Here is a 25,741-nt window from a genome sequence, read left to right as displayed (position 1 = left end):
AGCTGTGGTTGAGGATTCAAGTGCAAGTACATACCACAGGTTTTGACTGTCTTCTTACAACTTTTGAGGAGCGGTCTGTTCCCTGAGGATTTGTTTGTGATGAGGAAGCAAAATTATGCGTCTGAGAGAGAGTTCGGGAACATGGCCTCTTCGACGCCTGTTCTGTCAAAGAAATATGTACACTACATTTATACTAAACACGCCACTTCTATTAATCTGATTAACTATAATACAATCGTATACAGTGTTACAGTGATTAAAGATTCTAAAAATGTCAGGAGGAGATAACTAAAGGAAAGAACAAAGTAGATAGTTAATCTTCATAGTTCTAGTGAATGCATTGTTTTGTAAGGGTGTGAACCTGTTTAATAAAGATGATGTTATAGAAGTGGGAATAAAGAGGAGCCTGATGTAAGAGGTGAGACGGAAAAGTGAGGACAGGGCTAGGATGATAAAGGGGAAGGAGAAAGGAAAGATGAAGAATCTGATGGGAGAGGTCCAACATGTGGGTAGGTTGGTGTCATATAACTAACAAAAAAGAGTAGCAGAGTCTCAGATCGCCTTAGCCACAGATTAATGCAGAAAGTTTGCAGTTTAAGTGATACCCTTCAGGAAAACTTAGATCCATTCATCAGGCATTATATAATTTACAGTCAATGTATAAAACAACCTTTTTCACCCACGGTGCCTTGAGGTTTCTTCAGGGATGCCTTGGCAAAATGTCTAAAATTTGCCCAAAACTTGTATACAAGCCAGCGGGTGGAACTAGCCTTCCTTTTAGTTACACAAAGCCACAGGTTTTCATTGTGCGCCATTACCACCTTCTAGCCGCTGGCATCCGGACAACCAATGGAATCATCAATTGATAAGGAGGATGTCGGTTGCCTTCACGGCATCCTTGTTTGACCCTCCCCCGCCCCTCTCTGTCAGTACTGGGGTCACATTAGCTCAGTGATGGACAAAAACTGAGGGAGAAGAAAAACACTGGAATACTAGTCAGTACCAGTGTGCAAAGGTGTATTTGCTTTGGGGGACTAAATCACCTCTAACGTTGGGTGTCATATGTGTGTGGTGTTGCTGCATTATACACTGCTCAAAAAAAATTAAAAGAACACTTTGAAAACATATCAGATCTCAATGGGGAAAAATATATGCCGGATATCTATACAGATATGGACTGGGTAATATGTTAGGAACGTAAGGATGCCCTATCATTTGATATAAATGAAAGTGATCAACCTACAGAGGACTGAATTCAAAGACACCCCAAAAATGAAAGTTAAAAAATGATGCAGCAGGATAGTCCATTTTGCTGAAATTGCATTGCTGCAACTCAAAATGGTACTCAGTAGTTTGTATGGCCCCACGGGCTTGTATGCATGCCTGACAACGTTGGGGCAAGCTCCTAATGAGAGTGTCCTGGGGTATGTCCTCCCAGATCTGGACCAGGGCATTGCTGAGCTCCTGGACAGTCTGAGGTGCAACCTGGAGGCGTCGGATGGACCGAAACATGATATCCCAGAGGTGTTCTATTGGATTTAGGTCAGGCGAGCATGGGGGCCATTCAATGGTATCAATTCCTTCATCCTCCAGGAATTGCCTGCATACTCTTGCAACATGAGGCCAGGCATTGTTGTGCACCTGGAGGAACCCAGGACCCACTACACCAGTGTAGGGTCTGGCAATGGGTCTAAGGATTTCATACTGATACCTAATGGCAGTCAGGGTACCATTGTCTAGCCTGTAAAGGTCTGTGCATCCCTTCATGGATATGCCTTCCCAGACCATCACTGACCCACCACCAAGATGGTCATGATGAACGATGTTACAGGCAGCATAACATTTTCCATGGGTTCTCCAGACCCATTCATGTCTTTCACATGTGCTCAGGGTGATCCTGCTCTCATCTTTGAAAAGCACAGGGTGGCAGTGGCGGACCTGCTGATTCTGGTGTTCAATGTAAAATGCCATTCGATTGTTTGGTCAGAGACATTCACACCAGTGGCCTTCTGGAGGTCATTTTGTACGGCTCTGGCAGTGCTCATCCTGTTCCTCCTTGCACAAAGGAGCAGATACCGATCCTGCTGATGGGTTAAGGACCTTCTACGGCCCTGTCCAGCTCTCCTAGAGTAACTGCCTGTCTCAATGAATCTCCTCCATGCTCTTGAGACATGTGGTGGGAGACACAGCAAACCTTCTGGCAATGGCACGTATTGATGTGCCATCCTGGAGGAGATGGACTGCCTGTGCAACCTCTGTAGGGTCCAGGTATAACCTCATGCTACCAGTAGTGACACTGACCCTAGCCAAATGCAAAACTAGTGAAAAACAGTCAGAAAAGGTGAGTAGTGAAAAAATGCCAGTGGCCTCCACCTGTAAAATCATTCCGGTTTTGGGGGGGTCGTCTCATTGTTGCCATCTAGTGCACCTCTTGTTAATTTCATAAACATCAAAGCAACTGAAACTGATTAACAACCCCCCTCTGCTACTTAACTGACCAGATCAATATCCCAGGAGTTTAATTGACTTGATGCTATACTCTGATTAAAAAGTTTTCCTTTAATTTTTCTGAGCAGTGTATAAAAATATTAGAATATATTTTTACATTTTAGAATGGGGTGCCTCAGGACTGTCCATACAGGGTGCCTTGAAATTTTCCATAATTTTAAAGGGTGCATCAACTGAGAAAAGGTTGAGAAACACTGTTATAAAGCATGAACAAGGGACCTTATTAAAAGACTCACATCTTTAATAACTTTATTTTTTTTAAAGTACATACAAGTGATTCCTACTAGTTATAGAATATGTCCATATGTCCTACCTTCAGTAGCTCTGTTTATTGCAGAAAGAGTGCTCAAGATCTTTGGAAAATTCTCACCAGTGTAGAGGTCAGTTGCATCAAACAGCTACAAAACAGATATAAAGATTTAATAGAGAAATGCAACCTCAATCAAATGACAAATATTATCAGCACAGGATAATAGTATTTATAAATAAAATGAATTTGTTACATTCAGAGTCCATTAACACCAGGTGCAGTGGGACTGCATTCCGTGGCTAATCCAGCGCAGTCCCACCACAAAACAAAGCAAAATGCCTTGTCTCCAGTGTAGCTGTTTCACAGCACTTTGTTGCAATAGTGTGTGGTCAGCGTGCTCTGAAAAAAAGTCCTGCATGCAGAACTTTTCTCCAGTGCAGCTTGGGTCACAGCACACCAGCCAACAGCCACTGTGTGACATTTCAATAAAGTTCATTAAAACAAAAAGTGAACAGTGAAATGCACTGGTATTGGCACATCAACACTGCGCTGGTCCGCCTGGATCGCACTGCACACCAGTCGCTATGTTGCAATGCAGCAGCTGGTGTGAACAGACCCTACTTGACCCAGTGGCCAGGCTATGGACTTTCAGCTATGTACACATTCATAACTAGCAGTAAATGACTTCAGTGTTTCTAATGTAAATTTTGAGAATTAATTGTTCCGCAGTTCCTGCACTAAGAGGTCAATGGGGGCTTGTTTTACAGCATTTTTACTGCCCATTGACAATCTGTACTGTAAATGCTTGAATGCCTGTAGCCTTGACACAGGTTCACCTTTTCAGAGCAAGCCAAAATAATGTAAAAGGAGGCTTATCAACTCTGATGAACATTAGTCATGAAATTGTTTTTGTTAGCTATGCATGCACACATCATTCAGTATAAAACACCCCATTTACTTATACACCTGCATGCACCTGCACAAACCTTAGCATGTTCACACATGCACACGCACACTTGTGCAAACACTGGCACTCTCACATATGCACTTGAGCAAGCATGCATCTTGCACATTCACACTCCCCTACATTTACACACATGCATATACGCACAAACAGAAGAGATACAAGTACCTGTGCACACAGAAGTGCCCTGACATCACCTGCACTTGCTGTTGCAAGTATGGCCTGGTCCTTGCTGAACAGGCTGATTTTTATCAATCTATGGCCAGCTTTACTTGTTCTTTGACAGCAGACTCTTACAACCTACTGTACGTGTTACACAGGGGTTCTTATAGATTGGCTGCCAGCATTGCAAGGAAGAGATGCCTGAACCAATGACAGCCTCTGTTCCTTCTGCTGAGTGTCGGAGAAGCTCCAACTGAATGCAAGTAAAATGCGCAGTGCAGGACCAGTGCCAGGAAGTGGTGGTATGCAGTACTGGTGTGTCCCAGCACAGAAAAACCTGTGTACACTAAAAATACCAGTAAAGTGCAATCACTTTGTGATTATTTTAAACACCTGGACTCTCACCATTAAGGCTGGTTCACACTTGTGCAAATAAAAAATGCAAGTAAAAATGCATATGGAAGCATTTGCATTTCCTGCAGTTTTCTGTGTGTTTTTTAAATGAATATTTTGCTTAGCTGCTTTTTTTCTGTGAGTTTTCTATTTTCTGTGTCAGCATCCCCTTTTCACAAAAAATACACTAAAATCCTTATTAGAGGACACAAACACAACATAACTTACAAAATTATTGCTACATCTAAAAGATAAAACCGTACTGAGTTCACAAATAAGGCTGCTTTCATACTGATCTATTTTTTATGTAAAAAAAGGGGAAGAAAACTGTGCAACATTGTAACTGATCCATTGCGGGTCAGGTGCGGTTTTAAAAATCCTGCCTGCTGCATTTTTGATGCAGGTTTGGTGATTTAAAGAAAATGCACTAAAAACTCACCTCCACATTGAAATAAATGGAAAACACATCAAAAACATACCCGCGGTGCGTGTTTGGTGCAGTTTTCGTGTCATGTCATGTTAAAAAACACACCGCAAACACGGTTAAAAACTCTGTATGTGAATAAGCTCTTGGGCTCATTCACATGGGTGCTGTGGCCTGAACAGCGTGAACCAGATATTTTTTTTTTTCATGTGGCTGGAGCTGTGTGCAGGCAGCCTATGTTACGCCATAGGGACACAACAACTGTATGAACGCAGTCACAGGTCCTAATTTGACAGGTGTGTGGATGCATGTGTATGGCCCCAAACACAGACATTGTGCATTCGGGGCCACTCACCAACACCTGCACACTTGTCAAAAGAGAACCTGCAGGTATCTGTACCTGTATCATCACATGATGAAGTAAGTACCTGTATCGTCACATGATGAAGTACCTGTATTGTCACATGATGGGCAGCACAGTGGCTAAATGGTTAGCACTTCTGCCTGGCAATACTAGGGTCGTTGGTTCGAATCCCAGCCACGGCACCTCCTGCCTGGAGTTTGCATGTTCTCCTTGTGCCTGCGTGGGTTTCCTCCGGGTACTTCGGTTTCCTCCCACACTCCAAAGACATGCTGGTAGGTTAATTGGATCCTGTCTAAATTGGCCCTTGTATATGAATGTGAGTTAGGGACCTTAGATTGTACACCCCTTCAGGGTTAGGGACTGATGTGAATGTATAATATATATATGTAAAGCGCTGCGTAAATTTACAGCACTATATAAGTACCTGAAATAAATAAAAAATAAAAATAAATGTCATTTGTGATGATATGCGTGGGGAGGAGCCAGGTGAAACCGGAAGTGCAGTGGTACGCTGGAGTGCTAAGAGGAAGAAATCAATACCTTTTTTTTTATTCTGTGTATTATTACTAGTGGTGTACCGAAATAAAAATTCTGGTGCCGAAACGGATACCGAAAATTCAGAATGCTCGTGGCCGAAAACCGAAACGTCTGCGTATGTGGGGGTGGGGAGCTCAGATTTTTATTTTTTTTTTAACTTTAATGTGTATTATTTATTTTTTTAACTTATGATTTTATTGCTATCACATAGGGGACCAATAGTCCCCTATGTGATAGCATATGAGTGACAGGTCCTCTTTGTAGGGGGGAGTGGGGGGCAGTGTTTGCAAGGAGGGGGCAGGAGAGGAGCAGTGTATACACTCAGGCTCCCCCTATATGTCACTGCTGGTTTTTTAAATGTAATTACTGGCTTTTTTTCCCTTCACTATAGCTCTGAGAATGAGCGGTCATTCTCCCCTCTGCTAAAGGAAACTAAGGGGTGGGGTCACCCAGTGACATTACCCAGTGACTCCGCCCCTTAGTTTCCTTTAGCGCAGGGGAGAATGACCGCTCATTCTCAGAGCTATAGTGAAGGGGAAAAAAGCTGGTAATTATATTCAAAAACCAGCAGGGACATTTACCGATATCTTACTGTATACACTGCTCTTCTCCTGCCTTTCTCCATCGCCCCTCATATGCAGTACACACAGCCCCCTATCGGCACCTGTATTGGCTATTTGCGTCCAATATGTTTAAGCCACCAAAATTTTGGTGCATCAAATAATTACTACCTATGTTATGGGAGTACATTTTAATAAATATTATCTGTGGTTTTAAATATTACACTATGGGTGCTCTTCTGTGGCTGTGAGACTGATGCATAGAAGCAAGGAGTTAGAAGTGATTACACTGAGGACAAAGAGACCTCCAGGAAGCGATCTGGAGTGTGAGAAGAACCGTGAAAGTTTTAGGCACCCCCTAATGTAAGGGGAGAGGCACATTGTGACCTATTATAGGTTAATTTATGAAGGTGAGGGTCTATCGGATATCACGGTTTTGTGGTGATGCACAAGAGTTGAAAACTGACAGCACCAGGACTGTGGGTTCACTTATCAACAGGAAGACACTTCTAATAGTGGCAATTGGAATTATTTGTGTTTACACTTAGCAGAGACTTGATCATGTTTTTTTATTGAAGTATTCAAAGGCAGCATTTTGTTCTTTTTATTGTATTATTGCATTATACACGTTCAGCATTTATTTATTGTTGTCACACAGCAGTGTAATATGTGCACTTTTTCATTATTTTCAGTTATGTGAGGAATACACAGAATTGGCAATTGCAGCAACTCAGTGTAGTTTACATGTATTGACACATATACTTGTAGTGGCAGTGCAAACTTTTTTTTTCTTTTGAAATCTACCTCAATGTTTTTTTTTAAAAAAAAAAAAAAAAAAGGAAGGTTGAATGCAAGAATTTTAACATCTGACATTTCTAAAAATAGATAATGTGACAGTAATCTTAGACTACTTTCCAACTTGTATCAGCATCAAACCGCATTTAGTTTTGTATAACAGGCACACTGTATAGCCATACTGCAGACCATTGTGGTTGGTTTGCACATGTCAATAACATTCTCCTCATTTAACCACCAGTAGACGTGACATAATAGAAATATAAAATTGTGAGTAAAACGAGCTAAGCCAGTATTCACAATCAGAAAATCCCCTCAGCTGGGAAGTAATGGCCCACAAACCCCCTTCCCACAGATACTTCCCTCTTAAGATGACAACCGTCAGCAAAAAGAACTTCAAATTCATTACAAACTTACCGGTTTTCTTCAGCTCAGAAAAGGCAACATTGTGTCTGAGTTCTGAGGCAGACACTTCTCTTTTTAAAATGAGCAAAGATGGTTGGATTTGAGGCCACTGGGCTTGTGCCATACCTGAAAGACATTCCCTTTTTCTGAAAGCTTTAGGCCCCTTTCACACGGGGCGGATTCTTTTGCGATTAGCAGCAGATTCTGTGAGCTGATCCCCTGCAGATCGGGCGGATGACAGATCCATGTCCGCTCAGTTTATGCAGAGTGGACACAGATAGAGCCTGCTCTGCTCTAAGGGCAGCCAGGAATAAACAGACTCTGCCGTTCTTTTACACCGGGTGTCTCCGATCTGCTCCACCTAGATGGAAGCTGGAGTCCTCTCCTGTTTTTTTTAGTAGCCCTGATCAGACCCACAGGTAGACGTATGTAAACTGACACAAATCTGTTTACACCCGCCTGTCCACAGGATAGCGTAGACCTTCAGATCAGGTCCGCCTGAAAAACTGAGCTGAACAAAAAAAAAGGGGTACAGATTCCCCCATCCACACAAATAATGTGGAAGAAGGAAATACCCCTCCCCCACCCAACTGGAACACTGTATTGAGACAGCACCCACTGATTGATGATTCAACGATCTTACGACTACTGTTGAAGAGGGAGGGCAGAGCACAAATCAAAACTAATGCAGACCATAGACGGTTCGTTTATCGGACTATTTTTCGTCCGAAAAATAAAACATCAGTCGTTCTGTTGCCACCAATGATTGCGAAAATCGGCCGTTTTTCACAAATTTTCCAGCATGACCGATAAAAGAAATGAGGAGGAACTGCGAAAATCGGCCGATGCATTGCCCCACTAAAAGTGTGAAAATCGAACAATTATTCTTTCGGACGAAAAATCGGCCGATAAACGAACCGTCTATGGCCTACATAACACCCCAGCACTCCCTGCTATATTTACCTCCATGGGTGACACCCAGTGAAAGTTTTTGGAATGGTTGTGCAGAATTGTTTAATACTTATAACTTGCATTGATTTTGTACAGATAAAAGAAAAATTCAGCCAGTAAAGAATGTGAAAAAAAGATTTGAAATATTCCAAATCTACATGACAGAACATGAAAAACCAAACAGATAATCAGGCAGTCAAAATATACTGCAATATCTTTAATTCCATATCACATACATTCCTCCTATAAGCTTCAATGACCTGAAAATAAATGAGGTAACAAAAAACCTTTTAATTCATAAAACTTTTCATTCACTAAAACTCCATGAAATGGTATAAAAAGCTTCACGTCGGAATAGAATCCAATACATTGTAAAATAACTACTTAAAAGAGAAGTATGGAGTTTATAGAAAAAAAAAAGAAAAACATACTCACCTAGATGGATGCAGCATCAATCTGATGCTACATCTGTCCCACCCAGCTCTCCACTGAGCAATTAAACACCGCTGATTGCTCGGTTCTCCCCTCCGCTCTGAGCAGAGAGTCGTGACTGTTAGTCACCTTCTGCTTGCTCCCCTCAAGCTCTCACTGGAGCGCTGGGCTGGAGTGGGGAAGGACCAGTTAGCTCACTTTCCCAGTGCCGCAGCCGAGAAGCTCAGCCAGCTGCCGGTCCAGTTCTCTGGGTGGACCCTGACCATTTGGTCAGGATCTTTTCAGAGCCTGGACTGAACTGCACGCAGAACAAACTGCACTCCTGTGATACATAGAAGTACAGCTCCTTCTCCTTTAACTCTTTCACTGCCAGGTCTGTGTGGCATATGGTCCTACAGTACTGCATTCACCTGGCCAGGTCTGTATGCCGTGTGGACCTGACATTCCTCCTTCTGCAATAAGCTGGGGCAGCCGCTTGCATAGAACCTGAGCAGGACCTGGGAGATTGCAGTTATCACTGTAGTAATGTTGACTACTAAAATGATTTCCAGCTTCCCTAGTAGTCCACTGGGTATGAGTAATATATACTTATGTTGTTCCAAACTGGACCAATATAAGTATGCAATACAAATAAATCCTGGAGTTCAGATTAAGATTAGGTTCACACTGCTGTGATCCAATTTTGATACCGTGTTCAGTGCAATTATGTATTACTTGGATGCAACTTTGATAAAGTTTGTATATTCTATGGGTCCATAATCGCACTGGAATTGCACCAACGTAGCACAGGAACCTTTTCCAAAATCGTACCATGCTAAGCTGCATGGATGTGCATGAACACCACTGAAAACAATGTCACTTCCCTTGTCATGCGATTCTGTACGATTCAAGTTGCATTTAATATTGCAGTACTGTGAAGCAGGCCTTAAAGTGGAGTTCCACCCAAAAGTAGAAGTTCCGCTTTAAAGATTGGTCCCCCGCTCCCCATTAATAATTGACACCTTTGGGGAGTGGGGGGGAAATGGGTACCCGAATTTGACAGGTACCCGCTCCCATTTCCGCTGTATTCGCCTAGGCGATCAGAAACAGAAGTTGTCCTCCTACCCTCCCTCCCGAAGTCTTGTGGGACATGTGACAGGCCCCAGAAGATGACGGGGCCATTCAGGAAGCGAAGTGCTATTCGCACATGCGCAAGCTGTCACACCCTGGTGCCCACACTGAAGATGCCAGCCTCCTGGAATACAGGACGGCTGGAGAAACAGGTTGCAGCGGGGGGGGGGGGGGGCAAAGTGGGATCGAGGGACAGGTGAGTGGCTGTTTTTTTTAAAAGTCAGCAGCTAGAGTTTTTGTAGTTGCTGACTTTTATTTTTTTACAGAGTGGAACTCCGCTTTAATGGGATTTAGTTACTAAAAAAAAAGATGCTAGCAGGTATAAAATGCCAGCACTTACCACTGCCTACAAATACCTACAGCACCTCTCATCGCCTTGTCTAATACTGTTAGAGCAGTAGTAAACTAAACCAAGTAGTTTTTGTCTTGTACCCTACAGGTAAGCCTATAATAATACCTATAGGTAAAGTGAATATATCCTAGACTTACATAGAAGATATTCATGTCTGTAGTGGCTCTCCACTCCCACAGTCTTTGCTTAGGTAATTAAGGTAAAAAATATTTAGGCAGCAGTATACCCCCTTAACCCCTTTGATGCTGAACGCACGCAAATTAGCGGCCTCACAGAACTGAACTTTTTTCCGTGGGGAGCTAATTTGCATACCTGTATTTCTGCTGCTCAAAAGACCAGGGTGTCACTATCGATCGGGACCCGGAACTCCTGATTCTGGGTCACCAGATCGCTGTCATAGCCTCTGATTGGCTATCACAGTGATTAATCACTGTGAAGCCCACCCCCCTTGTTTTTTCTCTCTGAATGGGAGGAGAGATATACATTGTATCTCTCTCTGTCCTTTCAGAGACAAGAAAAAAAACGTGTGTGTAAATAAATAATACAAATAATGAAAAAAAAGAAACAAAAATACCTAGATCAAGGTTTGATCTAGGTCTGTACCAGGGTTAGTGTTTGGGGCAAGGTCAGGGTTTTTTTTTTACATTTTTAAATTAGTATCAGTGTCAGTTAGTGGCAGGATTAAAAAAAAAAAAAAAAAAAAAAAAAAAAAAGGAAAAGCAGATTGTGTACTATTGTTTCTGGGCTGTAGTATGGGTACAAACAACAACTAGCATACACATAAGTGGTATCGATGCGATCGTCGGGAGCAGGAAAAGTTATTTTGGGTTGTTCTTTGTTTGTAGGGTATGGTAGTAGCAAGAAATATACAGCTAAATTTAAAAAAAAGTGTTTATTTACTATTTTGAGTCAATTTTCCTTTGGTAATACAAAAAAAAAAATCAGTAGATATCCATTACCATTTACCACCTAATGAAAGCCCAATTTGTCCTGAAAAAAACGCGGTATAACCCACCTGGATGCACAAAGTAGTTGTGATGATATGTACGGTTTTGCTAACACATATCAAAGTTGCAAAATTGTGCTTAGGCGTTAAGATTTGTTTTACCCTTAGGCACGAAGGGGTTAAAATCCCCCCCCCCCCTTTATACTTAACCGAGTCCTCACTCAATCCATTACTGCGCCTGTCTGTAGCGGTTCTCCCTGCTCTCATAGTCTTTGCTGAGAGCGTTAACCACTTCCCAACCGGCCATTGCATATAAACGGCCGGACGGTGGCAGTGTAGAGTCGGGTGGCCGTTTATAAACGGCCTCCCCGCACCCTGCTTGTGCGCACTCCCTCGGAGAGCGCAGCACCGCGATCCGGTGCCCGCTGTGTCCTCCGGACACAGTGAAACACCGATCGTCGGACAGGACCTCTGTACGAGGTCCCGATCATGTGATCACTGATTGGCCAATCAGTGATCACATGCAAAGTAGTAAGCAAGATGTCACTTGTGACATCATTGCTTACTATGTGTGAAATCTGTGAATCACAGAGGTCACATGGTACAAGGCTATTCCCAACAGCCTTGTACCATGTGACAAGCTGTGACCAATCACAGCTCACTCAGTACTTCTCAATGAGTGCAAGAATGCAGACAGAGAGAAAGAGAAATGATTGCTTTTACATCCTATATGGGTGTAAAAGCAATCAGTGTAAAAAAAAATAAAAAATCTTCATCACCCCCCACAAGTAGTACAGTGTCACCATGGTGACACTGTACTGCTAGGGTGACAGTATGTAAAAAAAAAAATAATATAAAAAAATAAAATGAAAATGTCAAAAAAAATGTTTAAAAATTATAATTTTTTTTTTTTTACTAAAAAGATAACGGAATAAATTTTGGTAAAGATATATGATGAAATATTATTTATTTGCAAAATTGTATAAAAAAAAAACACTTCTTTTTAAACATTTTTGGACTTTTTCATTTACATAGCAAAAAAAATAAAAATCCCAGCGGTGAATAAATACCACCAAAATAAAGCTTTATCTGTCTCAAAAAAATGGTAAACAATTCATTTGGGTACAGTGTTGCATGACTGCGCAATTGTCATTCAAAGTGTGATAGCGCTGAAAGCTGAAAATTGCCCTGGTCAGGAAGGGGGTAAAAGTGTCCGGTCTGGAAGTGGTTAAGGTAAAGAGTATTTAGTTAACAGTATACCCCCTTAAAAATCCCCCCCCCCCCTTATACTTACCTGAGTCCTCACTCAATCCAGAGCTGGGTCGGTTTGTAGCGGCTCTCTATGCTCTCAGAGTCTTTGCTGTGAGCAGTAGGAGCCAATTGTTCTTGCTGCTGTCAGTAAAATCCTGTGAGGAGGGAGTGGAGGGCAGGGCCAGGCTGTGCTGTGTCTATGGACGCAGGCAGTGTGGCTCACGATTGAGCCTGAAAGTGTGCCACTATGGGAAGTGGCTTCCTATGGTGGCACACAGAGAAGAGGAGGACCCAAGAGTGCTGACAGGGGACCCCAGAAGAGGAGGTTCTAAGACATTCTCTGCAATTCCATTGCACAGAGCAGGCGAATATATCATGATTTTTATTTAAAAAAATGACTTTACAATCACTTTAAGACTGCATAGATGTTGTGTAGAACCATTTACAGGTGGTATTTTGCACAGAGAAGCTCTAACCTAGTTTGACAAAACCAATGCGTCTGATGTTACCTGCACATCACTTGCTCAGCTTCATGCATAATGTAACAGAAGTAAGCGATACTTGCAATGCACGGCACTGAACGCTTACCTCAACCCGGAGAGAACTGCATGCTCTCAGGAACTCTCGGATGTTTTCCAGGCAGTCGGCTTCACTCTTCGGTTCTGCTGCAAACTAATGAGAAGAGAGAACATGTTGAAATGTGCTATATAGTTATATACATACAGACATAGCGCATTACAAATATTAGCTATATAAAATGGGTTTTTCACTGATACATACAAGCATAATAAACAGTGGTGATGGAAAAAACTGAAAATTCAATTTAGAACCCCTATACAACTATGTGAGCATCAAAGAACATTGCATTCAATGGGCAGGATAACATTGCCTCCTGAAACCCCACTACCCTGAAAGATATATTCACCAATCCACCCTAAGTAAGCTATAGTGTCAGAGTAGGTGATGTCACAACCCCCATGCGAACAATGTACTTGCCAAAATTAGTAGTTAAAATTAAAAACTAATTTTAGTAGTTAATATTTGTCTAAATAAAAAAAAATGATTGAATTAAAGTGAAAATTTGGCTGAATAACAAGGGCCATAGGATCTCTGTTAGGAGTTAGTCTTTTGCTACTGTCTGTCTCTATTGGGAAGATGTCCCTCACTTCATGTGGTCACTTAGACAGGAAGTGAGGTGCAATCTCTCCAATGGAGACATAACAAAAAAAACCCCAAGAGGGCTTCTGACCCTTTTCTATTCTACCAAAAATTAAAATAAAAGGCATTATTTGAAGTGAGTGATGCTCCTAGGGTAGGGCTTGATAGCGCTACACTTGTCCTCTGAGAAGGAATTGCTTTTTGCTGGGATTTAAAGTGCCATACACATGGTTTTTATGTAAGTGCAATTTTAAACATTTTTTACCTAATAAATACGGTGTTACGCTATGGAAGTTTCCCTTTGATGTTTTTATGGTGGTGAAGGAGTACTGTGGGGGTTCTGGAGGAGTTTCCACTATGGAGTCTGTCATGAGTGTATAGAGGTGTCAAGACCACACAGACGGCCAACTTTCCTGCAGGAGAGCGCTGCAACATCTCATGCGATATTTGACCTACCATTCCAGGTGGTCAAATATCTGTGGTGAGCGGGGCTCTGGAGGGGAGCACTAATTGGAGCACTACGCACAGAGAATTGCTATGGATAAGAAGATTTACTACTGTATCACTTAATATTCACACCGGATGCGGGTTTCTTTTGGGACTTTCAATTGTTTTGGAACTTTTATATGTTTGCACATTATTATATGTTTTGCACACTTATATATACAGTGGGGCAAAAAAGTATTTAGTCAGCCACCAATTGTGCAAGTTCTCCCACTTAAAAAGATGAGAGAGGCCTGTAATTGGCATCATAGGTAGACCTCAACTATGAGAGACAAAATGAGAAAAAAAATCCAGACAATCACATTGGCTGATTTGGAAAGAATTGATTTGCAAATTATGGTGGAAAATAAGTATTTGGTCACCTACAAACAAGCAAGATTTCTGCCTCTCACAGACCTGTACCTTCTTCTTTAAGAGGCTCCTCTGTCCTGCACTCATTACCTGTATCAATGGCACCTGTTTGAACTTGTTATCAGTATAAAAGACACCTGTCCACAACATCAAACAGTCACACTCCAAACACCACTATGGTGAAGACTAAAGAGCTGTCAAAGGACACCAGAAACAAAATTGTAGACCTGCACCAGGCTGGGAAGACTGAATCTCCAATAGGCAAGCAGCTTGGTGTGAACAAATCAACTGTGGGAGCAATACTTAGAAATTGAAGACATACAAGACTACTGATAATCTCCCTCGATCTGGGGCTCCACGCAAGATCTCACCCCGTGAGGTCAAAATGATCACAAGAACGGTGAGAAAACGGGGGGACCACACGGGGGGACCTACTGAATGACCTGCAGAGAGCTGGGACCAACGTAACAAAGGCTACCATCAGTAACACACTACGCCGCCAGGGACTCAGATCCTGCAGTTCCAGACATGTCCCCCTGCTTAAGCCAGTACATGTCCAGGCCTGTCTGAAGTTTGCTAGAGAGCATTTGGATGATCCAGAAGAGGATTGGGAGAATGTCATATGGTCAGATGAAACCAAAATAGAACTGTTTGGTAGAAACACAACTCGTTGTGCTTGGAGGAGAGAGAATGCTGAGTTGCATCCAAAGAACACCATACCTACTGTGAAGCATGGGGGTGGCAACATCATGCTTTGGGGCTGTTTCTCCGCAAAGGGACCAGGACGACTGATCCATGTACAGGACAGAATGAATGGGGCCATGTATCGTGAGATTTTGAGTGCAAACCTCCTTCCATCAGCAAGGGCATTGAAGATGAAACGTGGCTGGGTCTTCCAACATGACAATGATCTCAAACATACAGCCCGGGCAACGAAGGAGTGGCTTCGTAAGAAGCATTTCAAGGTCCTGGAGTGGCCTAGCCAGTCTCCAGATCTCAACCCCATCGAAAACCTTTGGAGGGAGTTGAAAGTCCATGTTGCCCAGCGACAGCCCCAAAACATCACTGCTCTAGAGGAGATCTGCATGGAGGAATGGGCCAACATACCAGCAACAGTGTGTGCCAACCTTGTGAAGACTTACAGGAAACGTTTGACCTCTGTCATTGCCAACAAAGGATATATAACAAAGTATTGAGATGAACTTTTGATATTGACCAAATACTTATTTTCCACCATAATTTGCAAATCAATTCTTTCCAAATCAGCCAATGTGATTGTCTGGATTTTTTTTCTCATTTTGTCTCTCATAGTTGAGGTCTACCTATGATGCCAATTACAGGCCTCTCTCATCTTTTTAAGTGGGAGAACTTGCACAATTGGTGGCTGACTAAATACTTTTTTGCCCCACTATATATAGTTTTATACAATTTCACTGTATACACAGTTTATGACATTGTATATGTGCTACTATTGTCGTTTAACCCCTTGGCATCGGCGCCTCCTGGCCCTTTAAGGGTTTCAGAAGCCGGGAGGCGGGGCGGGTCATGTGACCGCCGCAACACATCATCACGGTGGTCGCATGATTGGGAAAGGTCCCGATCGAAAGAGGAGATTCGGGACCTTTCTGTGAGCACCGGACATGTGTTCTGGGAGCGCACAGGGTACGCACTCTAAGCACATATGGGTTTTTTTAATAGAACGCAAATGTGCAGCCGGCGCCAAGAGGTTAAGCAGCTTGTATTTACTTATTGGTTTATTTGGGATTTAGTCACTGGGGAGGAGGGATATAACTGCCAGCCCACAGGGCATTATAGCACATGCACATTTGTGGGGACTCTTTGTGTAGTAGGGAGTTCATTCATTTATTTATTAAATATTTAAAGTAGTTTTTGGGAGAGTCAGCGCAGCAATTTTTATATTTGCATTATTTGCAGTGACTCTTCATTAACCAAGAGAAACAGTGGTAGCTGTGGCTGTAGGAATCTTTCAGAATTTTTGAATATTAAGGTCATTTGAACAGAAAACATAGAAACATACGTGGCAGACAGACAGCAGAAACATGACCAAGTGGTGTCCATCGAGTCTGCTCTCCCCTTTATTTTATACCTTTTATTTGTCTGATTATAGACCTATGTTTGTCCCAAGCGTATCTGAATCCACTTACTGTTGACTGACTCACTACCACTGGAAGTCTGTTCCAAGCATCAACTAATCCTTTTGGTAAAATAATACTTTCTAACAGTAGTTTTGAACTTTCCTCCTGCTAGCATCTTTTGGATAGGGACAACAGAATATCATGCTTCCACAATGTGTGTCAGCATACCCAATTGTTGTCACCAGCAGAGGCACATGTGACAACGTGATAAGCTGCAGACTGGAAGGACATGTTCAACTTTGGGAACAATCCCTAGCTCCCTCAAAAGATTGACCAGTGCCAACCCACCCCCGCAGACACTTTCATACCACTGATCGCTGCATCCTCCTACACTGTTTGCAGCTTGGTCAATAAAAAAATCTAATGATGGGCAGCAGACAGTGTGAGAGGATGGAGCTACCAGAGAGGGTAAGTAAGCATCTGCGGGGGTGAATTGGGCATAGGTTAGTGAATCTAATACGCTGGATTTTGGCGCTGTAGGCATATGCATGAGCCCTTCATCTTTTAGGGAATTTAAGTAATTGGGTTTATGTCTTCTTTGAAAATGTAAAAACACAATTTATTCTAGATATATATTCATTACAAAATGTTTATTTTTTCTCTATAGATAAGCATCAATTTGCATGGCAGCTCTAGGACTGGGAATAGGAGGTTAAGTAGAGCCAGTCAGGGCTCTACTGATACCATTTATACAGAAAGAGGGAGCACAGGGATAACTTTGGAAGGGTGCTGCTGCCCCTGGGGTAGGTCCTGGATCAGACTGTATTATTGCTAAACAGCAGTGTACTCTGCAGGGAAGTCCAGGACCTGGTTGTAATGTCTGGCAAGGGTACCCATATCCCATAACTTGACTGAACAGAATTATAGGTTTTTTTTGCAGGTAAAGCAGCTTACATAAATGTATTTAATGGTTTGCCCCGAGTTCAACTTTAAACAATAAAAAGGGCATGACTCTGGGCCAGGCAGGGTAACAACAGAACAAAGTGAATACTGGCTAAATGATTAGCACTTCCGCCTGGCAGCACTAGGGTCGTTGGTTTGAATCCCAACCACAGCATCACCTGCCTGGAGTTTGCATGTTCTCCCTGTGTCTGCGTGGGTTTCCTCCAGGTACTCCAGTTTTCTCCTGCTCTCCAAAGACATGATGGTAGGTTAATTGGATCCTGTCTAAATTGGTCCTAGTATATGTATGAATGTAAGTTAAGGACCTTAGATTGTACGCCCCTTGAGGGTTAGGGACTGATGTGAAAGTACAATATATATGTAAAGTGCTCTGTAAATTGACGGCACTATATAAGTCCCCAGGACCAGAAAGCAATATAAATCTATAGAATAGAGCTGTGGAGTGAAAAAGTTTCTTTAAAGTAGAACTAAAGCCAAAAAAAATTTTCTGACAGAGTGGAGATGGATGAGAACACCGGTCAGGTTTTTATTGATGTCTGTGCGCCTGTTATGGAGATTTGCCCTCTCTAGTTGTCCTGTTTTCTATGATCACTGAAAAGTCAAAGTTAAAAATTCAAATTTGCAGGGATTTCCTCTCACTTCCTTTTTGGCTTTGGGACAGGAAGTGAAAGTAAATCTCCCCAATGGGGCACAGATGGCAAAGAAAACTAACAGGGTTAAAACCCTCGCTTACTCTATCCAAAATGAAAAAAAAAAAAAAGTTTTGTCTATAGTTCTACTTTAGAGTGGTTCTTCAGCCTTTATGAAAAGAAAAAAAGTCAGCAGCTACAAAATACTGTAGCTGCTAACTTAAAGGAAACTTACCTGTCCAGGAGGCTAGCGCCGTCCTCACCTAAACTGCTTCTTTGCCAGTCTTGAGGTCCTTAGCACCAACATGTTCCTTGCAGCTGCACACCCAACTGCCCACTGCGCATGCGTGAGCCGTGCTGCCCTTTGTGAATGGTCCTGCAGCCTTCTGGGACCTGCGATGTGTTGCAGAAGATGGGAAAGGGGCTTCCAGTGGATCAATGCAGCAATCCGACGGGAAGTGGGAGCAGGTACCTGTCAAAACCAGGTACCTGCCCCCCCCCCCCAAAAAAAAGTGGCAAAAACAGAAGAGGAGGGCATAAAATGGAACTTTCTTAGGGTGAGGTTCTGCTATAATAAATCCACATGTACAGAGAGCCAATGGACAAAACAATTTTGACATTCACTGAAGAAACTGTTTTATATTGGGTCCCATTCATTATACGTCCTTACTCCATAGCACTGTTTTCTTCATATTTTGGAGAAATAGGGGTTCTATGATCTCACATATTATTGGATTATTATTATATGGGTGTAAAATGACCCCCCCCCCCCCACCCAGAGTTGTGTTCCCTCTTTAGTAATAAATACCCACCAGTTGTTCTGACCCCTTCCTACTATAGTAAATAATGTGTCATTTGTCCCCATCAGAAAGAAATCCCATCACTTCCTGTCCCTGTGACACCCTGTGACCAGGACAGAACGTTAGAGTAAATCTCCTCTAAAGGAGCACCAAGAGTAATGAAAACAAGACAGAGGATTTAACTCTTCCTTCTCTTGCACACAACTAGGAAACAATGTGGCTGGAGTTGGATGTTGTCTATAGCATTACTGTTATAATAAGAAGCTGTTTTTTCCACCAATTGGCTGTAAGAAGGTCAAAATGCAATAGATGTACAGCAAGGGTCTCCAATGCTTGGGGGGGGCAAACCGTGGCCAGTGAGAGTAGAAAAGGTCCTGGAATCAGAGGAAGTAAACACTGCCCCATCATTGGTATCCATGGGAGCAATAGTTCTCTATCATTGGTGTCAGTGGAGGAATAGTGCCCCATCATTGGTGTCAGTGGGAGGAATAGTGCCCCATCATTGGTGTCAGCGGGAGGAATAGTGCCCCATCATTGGTGTCAGTGGGAGGAATAGTGCCCCATCATTGGTGTCAGCGGGAGGAATAGTGCCCCATCATTGGTGTCAGTGGGAGGAATAGTGCCCCATCATTGGTGTCAGTGGGAGGAATAGTGTTCCATCACTGGTGTCAGTGGGAGGAATAGTGTTCCATCACTGGTGTCAGTGGGAGGAATAGTGTTCCATCACTGGTGTCAGTGGGAGGAATAGTGTTCCATCACTGGTGTCAGTGGGAGGAATAGTGTTCCATCATTGGTGTCAGTGGGAGGAATAGTGTTCCATCACTGGTGTCAGTGGGAGGAATAGTGTTCCATCACTGGTGTCAGTGGGAGGAATAGTGTTCCATCACTGGTGTCAGTGGGAGGAATAGTGTTCCATCACTGGTGTCAGTGGGAGGATTAGTGTTCCATCACTGGTGTCAGTGGGAGGATTAGTGTTCCATCACTGGTGTCCGTGGGAGGATTAGTGTTCCATCACTGGTGTCCGTGGGAGGATTAGTGTTCCATCACTGGTGTCAGTGGGAGGATTAGTGTTCCATCACTGGTGTCAGTGGGAGGATTAGTGTTCCATCACTGGTGTCAGTGGGAGGAATAGTGCCCCATCATTGGTGTCAGTGGGAGGATTAGTGTTCCATCACTGGTGTCAGTGGGAGGATTAGTGTTCCATCACTGGTGTCAGTGGGAGGATTAGTGTTCCATCACTGGTGTCAGTGGGAGGATTAGTGTTCCATCACTGGTGTCAGTGGGAGGATTAGTGTTCCATCACTGGTGTCAGTGGGAGGAATAGTGCCCCATCATTGGTGTCAGTGGGAGGATTAGTGTTCCATCACTGGTGTCAGTGGGAGGAATAGTGCCCCATCATTGCTGTCAGTGGGAGGAATAGAGCCCCATCATTGGTGTCAGTGGGAGGAATAGTGCCCCATCATTGGTGTCAGTGGGAGAATTAGTGCCCCATCATTGGTGTCAGTGGGAGAATTAGTGCCCCATCATTGGTGTCAGTGGGAGGAATAGAGCCCCATCATTGGTGTCAGTGGGAGAATTAGTGCCCCATCATTGGTGTCAGTGGGAGAATTAGTGCCCCATCATTGGTGTCAGTGGGAGGAATAGTGCCCCATCATTGGTGTCAGTGGGAGGAATAGTGCCCCATCATTGGTGTCAGTGGGAGGAATAGTGCCCCATCATTGGTGTCAGAGGAAGGAATAGTGCTCCATCATTGGTGTCAGTGGGAGGAATAGTGTTCCATCATTGGTGTCAGTGGGAGGAATAGTGCTCTATCACTGGTGTCAGTGGGAGGAATAGTGCTCCATCACTGGTGTCAGTGGGAGGAATATTGTTCCATCACTGGTGTCAGTGGGAGGAATAGTGCCCCATCACTGGTGTCAGTGGGAGGAATAGTGCCCCATCATTGGTGTCAGTGGGAGGATTAGTGTTCCATCACTGGTGTCAGTGGGAGGATTAGTGTTCCATCACTGGTGTCAGTGGGAGGATTAGTGTTCCATCACTGGTGTCAGTGGGAGGATTAGTGTTCCATCACTGGTGTCAGTGGGAGGAATAGTGCCCCATCATTGGTGTCAGTGGGAGGATTAGTGTTCCATCACTGGTGTCAGTGGGAGGAATAGTGCCCCATCATTGCTGTCAGTGGGAGGAATAGAGCCCCATCATTGGTGTCAGTGGGAGGAATAGTGCCCCATCATTGGTGTCAGTGGGAGAATTAGTGCCCCATCATTGGTGTCAGTGGGAGAATTAGTGCCCCATCATTGGTGTCAGTGGGAGGAATAGAGCCCCATCATTGGTGTCAGTGGGAGAATTAGTGCCCCATCATTGGTGTCAGTGGGAGAATTAGTGCCCCATCATTGGTGTCAGTGGGAGGAATAGTGCCCCATCATTGGTGTCAGTGGGAGGAATAGTGCCCCATCATTGGTGTCAGTGGGAGGAATAGTGCCCCATCATTGGTGTCAGAGGAAGGAATAGTGCTCCATCATTGGTGTCAGTGGGAGGAATAGTGTTCCATCATTGGTGTCAGTGGGAGGAATAGTGCTCTATCACTGGTGTCAGTGGGAGGAATAGTGCTCCATCACTGGTGTCAGTGGGAGGAATATTGTTCCATCACTGGTGTCAGTGGGAGGAATAGTGCCCCATCACTGGTGTCAGTGGGAGGAATAGTGCCCCATCATTGGTGTCAGTGGGAGGAATAGTGCCCCATCATTGGTGTCAGTGGGAGGAATAGTGCCCCATCATTGGTGTCAGTGGGAGGAATAGTGCCCCATCATTGGTGTCAGTGGGAGGAATAGTGCCCCATCATTGGTGTCAGTGGGAGGAATAGTGCCCCATCATTGGTGTCAGTGGGAGGAATAGTGCCCCATCATTGGTGTCAGTGGGAGGAATAGTGCCCCATCATTGCTGTCAGTGGGAGGAATAGAGCCCCATCATTGGTGTCAGTGGGAGGAATAGTGCCCCATCATTGGTGTCAGTGGGAGAATTAGTGCCCCATCATTGGTGTCAGTGGGAGAATTAGTGCCCCATCATTGGTGTCAGTGGGAGGAATAGAGCCCCATCATTGGTGTCAGTGGGAGAATTAGTGCCCCATCATTGGTGTCAGTGGGAGAATTAGTGCCCCATCATTGGTGTCAGTGGGAGGAATAGTGCCCCATCATTGGTGTCAGTGGGAGGAATAGTGCCCCATCATTGGTGTCAGTGGGAGGAATAGTGCCCCATCATTGGTGTCAGTGGGAGGAATAGTGCCCCATCATTGGTGTCAGTGGGAGGAATAGTGCCCCATCATTGGTGTCAGAGGAAGGAATAGTGCTCCATCATTGGTGTCAGTGGGAGGAATAGTGTTCCATCATTGGTGTCAGTGGGAGGAATAGTGCTCCATCACTGGTGTCAGTGGGAGGAATAGTGCTCCATCACTGGTGTCAGTGGGAGGAATATTGTTCCATCACTTTTGTCAGTGGGAGGAATAGTGCCCCATCACTGGTGTCAGTGGGAGGAATAGTGCCCCATCATTGGTGTCAGTGGGAGGAATAGTGCCCCATCATTGGTGTCAGTGGGAGGAATAGTGCCCCATCATTGGTGTCAGTGGGAGGAATAGTGCCCCATCATTGGTGTCAGTGGGAGGAATAGTGCCCCATCATTGGTGTCAGTGGGAGGAATAGTGCCCCATCATTGGTGTCAGTGGGAGGAATAGTGCCCCATCATTGGTGTCAGTGGGAGGAATAGTGCCCCATCATTGGTGTCAGTGGGAGGAATAGTGCCCCATCATTGGTGTCAGTGGGAGGAATAGTGCCCCATCATTGGCGTCAGTGGGAGGAAAAGTGCCCCATCATTGGTGTCAGTGGGAGGAAAAGTGCCCCATCATTGGTGTCAGTGGGAGGAATAGTGCCCCATCATTGGTGTCAGTGGGAGGAATAGTGCCCCATCATTGGTGTCAGTGGGAGGAATAGTGCCCCATCATTGGTGTCAGTGGGAGGAATAGTGCCCCATCATTGGTGTCAGTGGGAGGAATAGTGCCCCATCATTGGTGTCAGAGGAAGTAATAGTGTCCCATCATTGGTGTCAGTGGGAGGAATAGTGCCTCATCATTGGTGTCAGTGGGAGGAATAGTGTCCCATCATTGGTGTCAGTGGGAGGAATAGTGCCCCATCATTGGTGTCAGTGGGAGGAATAGTGCCCCATCATTGGTGTCAGTGGGAGGAATAGTGCCCCATCATTGGTGTCAGTGGGAGGAATAGTGCTCCATCATTGGTGTCAGTGGGAGGAATAGTGCCCCATCATTGGTGTCAGTGGGAGGAATAGTAAGGAAAAAATGTCACCAGCACACCGAGGATCACCAATATGGGTCCAAAGGTTTTAATAAACCATCACATAGTTACAGCAAGGCAACGTTTCGGAGTCTCGCAGGACCCCTTCATCAGGCATGTGACCTAGTGGGAGGAATAGTGTCCCATCACTGGTGTCAGTGAGAGGAATAATGCCCCATTGTCTGTGTCAGTGACAGGGACTGTGCCCCATTGTCGCTGACAGTGGAGAGAATATTGCCCCAAGGGCCAGATAAAGGCAAGCAAAGGACCGCATCTGGGCTGCAGTTTGGAGTCCACTGATGTATAGTATGCCTCATGAGATGGTATGTACTACAATTTATACTGCAGATTATTCATATACCGGTTTAGTTGTACATTCCACACATTGTAGCTCTCAGAATCCAGATTTTATCTAACATTTAATCTATGATATGTGCTATGGGTGAAAAAGATTATGGTGGCCAAACACACTTTGATGAGTGATTGATTTTCCGATCAAGCTCTCCTGATATGAATCATCGATCTATAGTCAGCAACCAATTCGACTGATATGCCACACACAGGGAAGTGGATTTCGAATGATAGTTAGGGTGGTAAGTTATCCATCTGCTCTGTTTCCACCATGCCATCATACAATCTGATCGATCAAAATCCCATCATATTTATTAACAAAACATCTCAGTGCTGCTGTTTGATGCAAAACGATCAATAATATTACACCCTGGCCAATCAACTCCATCTGATGGAATCTAAATTGATCAGAAGGCAAGGCATGGCTATTTGTAGATTTATTTGTCAAATCACAGATCAATTGGATAAAAATAATAACAGAACTGAAGCGTGTGTGTGTGGCTACAAATACAAAACACTCCACTATTCTGTTTACACATCAGTGTTCATTATGTAAACAAGAGCTAAAGTCAGCTACAACATAAACCAGAATGGATATTACAGTTATAGGTGGATTCCTCTGGCCTGAACCACCCACTATTTTATAGAAAACAAGGGAGTCTCACTCCTACTGCTGTATTTTGGAAAATTACTGGAAGAATAAGATGTAAGTGACGTCCCTAGGGGTGATAAAAACAGAACCGATACCCGGATCAGAACAATTCTATAACAGTCCTTTAACCACGACCCCTAAACCTAACCTCCTAAAACCAATCACTCACAATAGTACCTGCACAGAGACAAGAACATTCAGTGTTCAGGGAGATAGAAAACACAGCTGAGCAATTCAGCCTGACAGTGGCCCCCTCTCACACCAAAAAAAAAAAAAAAGAAAGAAGAGTTTTGGGTGGACAGACCCTTTAACTCAGCGATGACATCACCCCTAACATTTGCAGATCATCCAATATTTCTGCAGTAGGAAGCACAGGGAGCTGAGTTAGTGAAGCATATCTATGACCTACTGCTGTAGATATAACGAACAATCAGTGATCGATCAGAGATTTCTGGAAGACCTCTACTGACCTTATTTATGGCAGTCTACAGACAGCTCACCCCTCAGTGCAGCAAACTACAGAGCACATTCACTGACAGGAAGAGAAAGCAAACTGGGCTGGAAAATACTGCAGACCAATGAGAGAATCACAGAGAAGTCACCAATCCACTCTCTGCAAGGCTGCCAATGTGTGTGAGGCTTACATGGCCATCCCCAGGAAGAGAGAGCGAGGATAGAGGACTGCGCAGGGAACTCCTGGGGGAACTTCTCCACTGTGTGTCTGACATTAACTATTACCAACCTATTCATTCTCACATTCAATCAACTGGATTTCAGATTCATAGAATATATAAATATATATACACACCAAAACATTTATATGTATATATATATATATATATATATATATATATACAGTTGTGTCCAAAATTATTCAACCCCCACTGAAATTGAGTGTTTTGGCCAGTTTGACATTGCTTTTGATCATTCAGTCATCTTGCTTACATTTACATTAAAGAGGCACTTGTAGGTCAGACAAATATAACATAACAGTTATAATGAAATAACCACAAATGTCTTTTCTGTGCTCACAGCATTATCAGTTTTATTCAACCCCCAAGTGACATTCAATCTTAGTACTTAGTACAGCATCCTTTTACAGTTATAACAGCTTTTAAACGTGAAGCATAGCTTGACACAAGTGTCTTGCAGCGATCTACGGGTATCTTCGCCCATTCTTCATGGGCAAAGGCCTCCAGTTCAGTCACATTCTTAGGCTTGCGCACTGCAACTGCTTTCTTTAAGTCCCACCAGAGGTTCTCAATCGGATTTAAGTCTGGTGACTGCGATGGCCACTCCAAAATGTTCCAGCCTTTCCTCTGCAACCATGCTCTAGTGGACTTGGAGGTATGCTTGGGATCATTGTCCTGTTGAAAGGTCCAACGTCTCCCAAGCCTCAGGTGTGTGACGGACTGCATCACGTTTCCATCCAATATCTCCTGGTACTGAAGAGAATTCATGGTACCTTGCACACGCTGAAGCTTCCCTGTACCTGC

At 43.8% G+C, this 25,741-nt stretch overlaps 1 protein-coding gene across 1 annotated transcript in view; it reads right to left on the bottom strand.

The window, feature by feature from the left end:
• Nucleotides 1-34: 34 nt before the first annotated feature.
• LOC149456539 (rho guanine nucleotide exchange factor 6-like) overlaps nucleotides 35-25,741 on the bottom strand; it is a gene marked incomplete at its 3' end in the record, with an annotated part of 47,885 nt that continues 22,178 nt past the window's right edge. Inside the window, exons 2-4 of the mRNA XM_089684868.1 lie at nucleotides 12,993-13,076; nucleotides 2,822-2,906; nucleotides 35-162 (exon numbers count right to left, since the gene is read on the bottom strand). Coding sequence (XP_089540994.1) covers nucleotides 35-162; nucleotides 2,822-2,906; nucleotides 12,993-13,076 — 297 coding nt within the window. The remainder of the gene's footprint in view (nucleotides 163-2,821; nucleotides 2,907-12,992; nucleotides 13,077-25,741) is intronic.

Source organism: Staurois parvus, unplaced genomic scaffold, assembly GCF_062004578.1.
Source record: "Staurois parvus isolate SC_StPar_1 unplaced genomic scaffold, SC_StPar_1.0 ptg000361l, whole genome shotgun sequence".
Taxonomy (NCBI): Eukaryota; Metazoa; Chordata; class Amphibia; order Anura; family Ranidae; genus Staurois; species Staurois parvus.
This window is presented reverse-complemented; position numbering and strand designations above follow the sequence as displayed.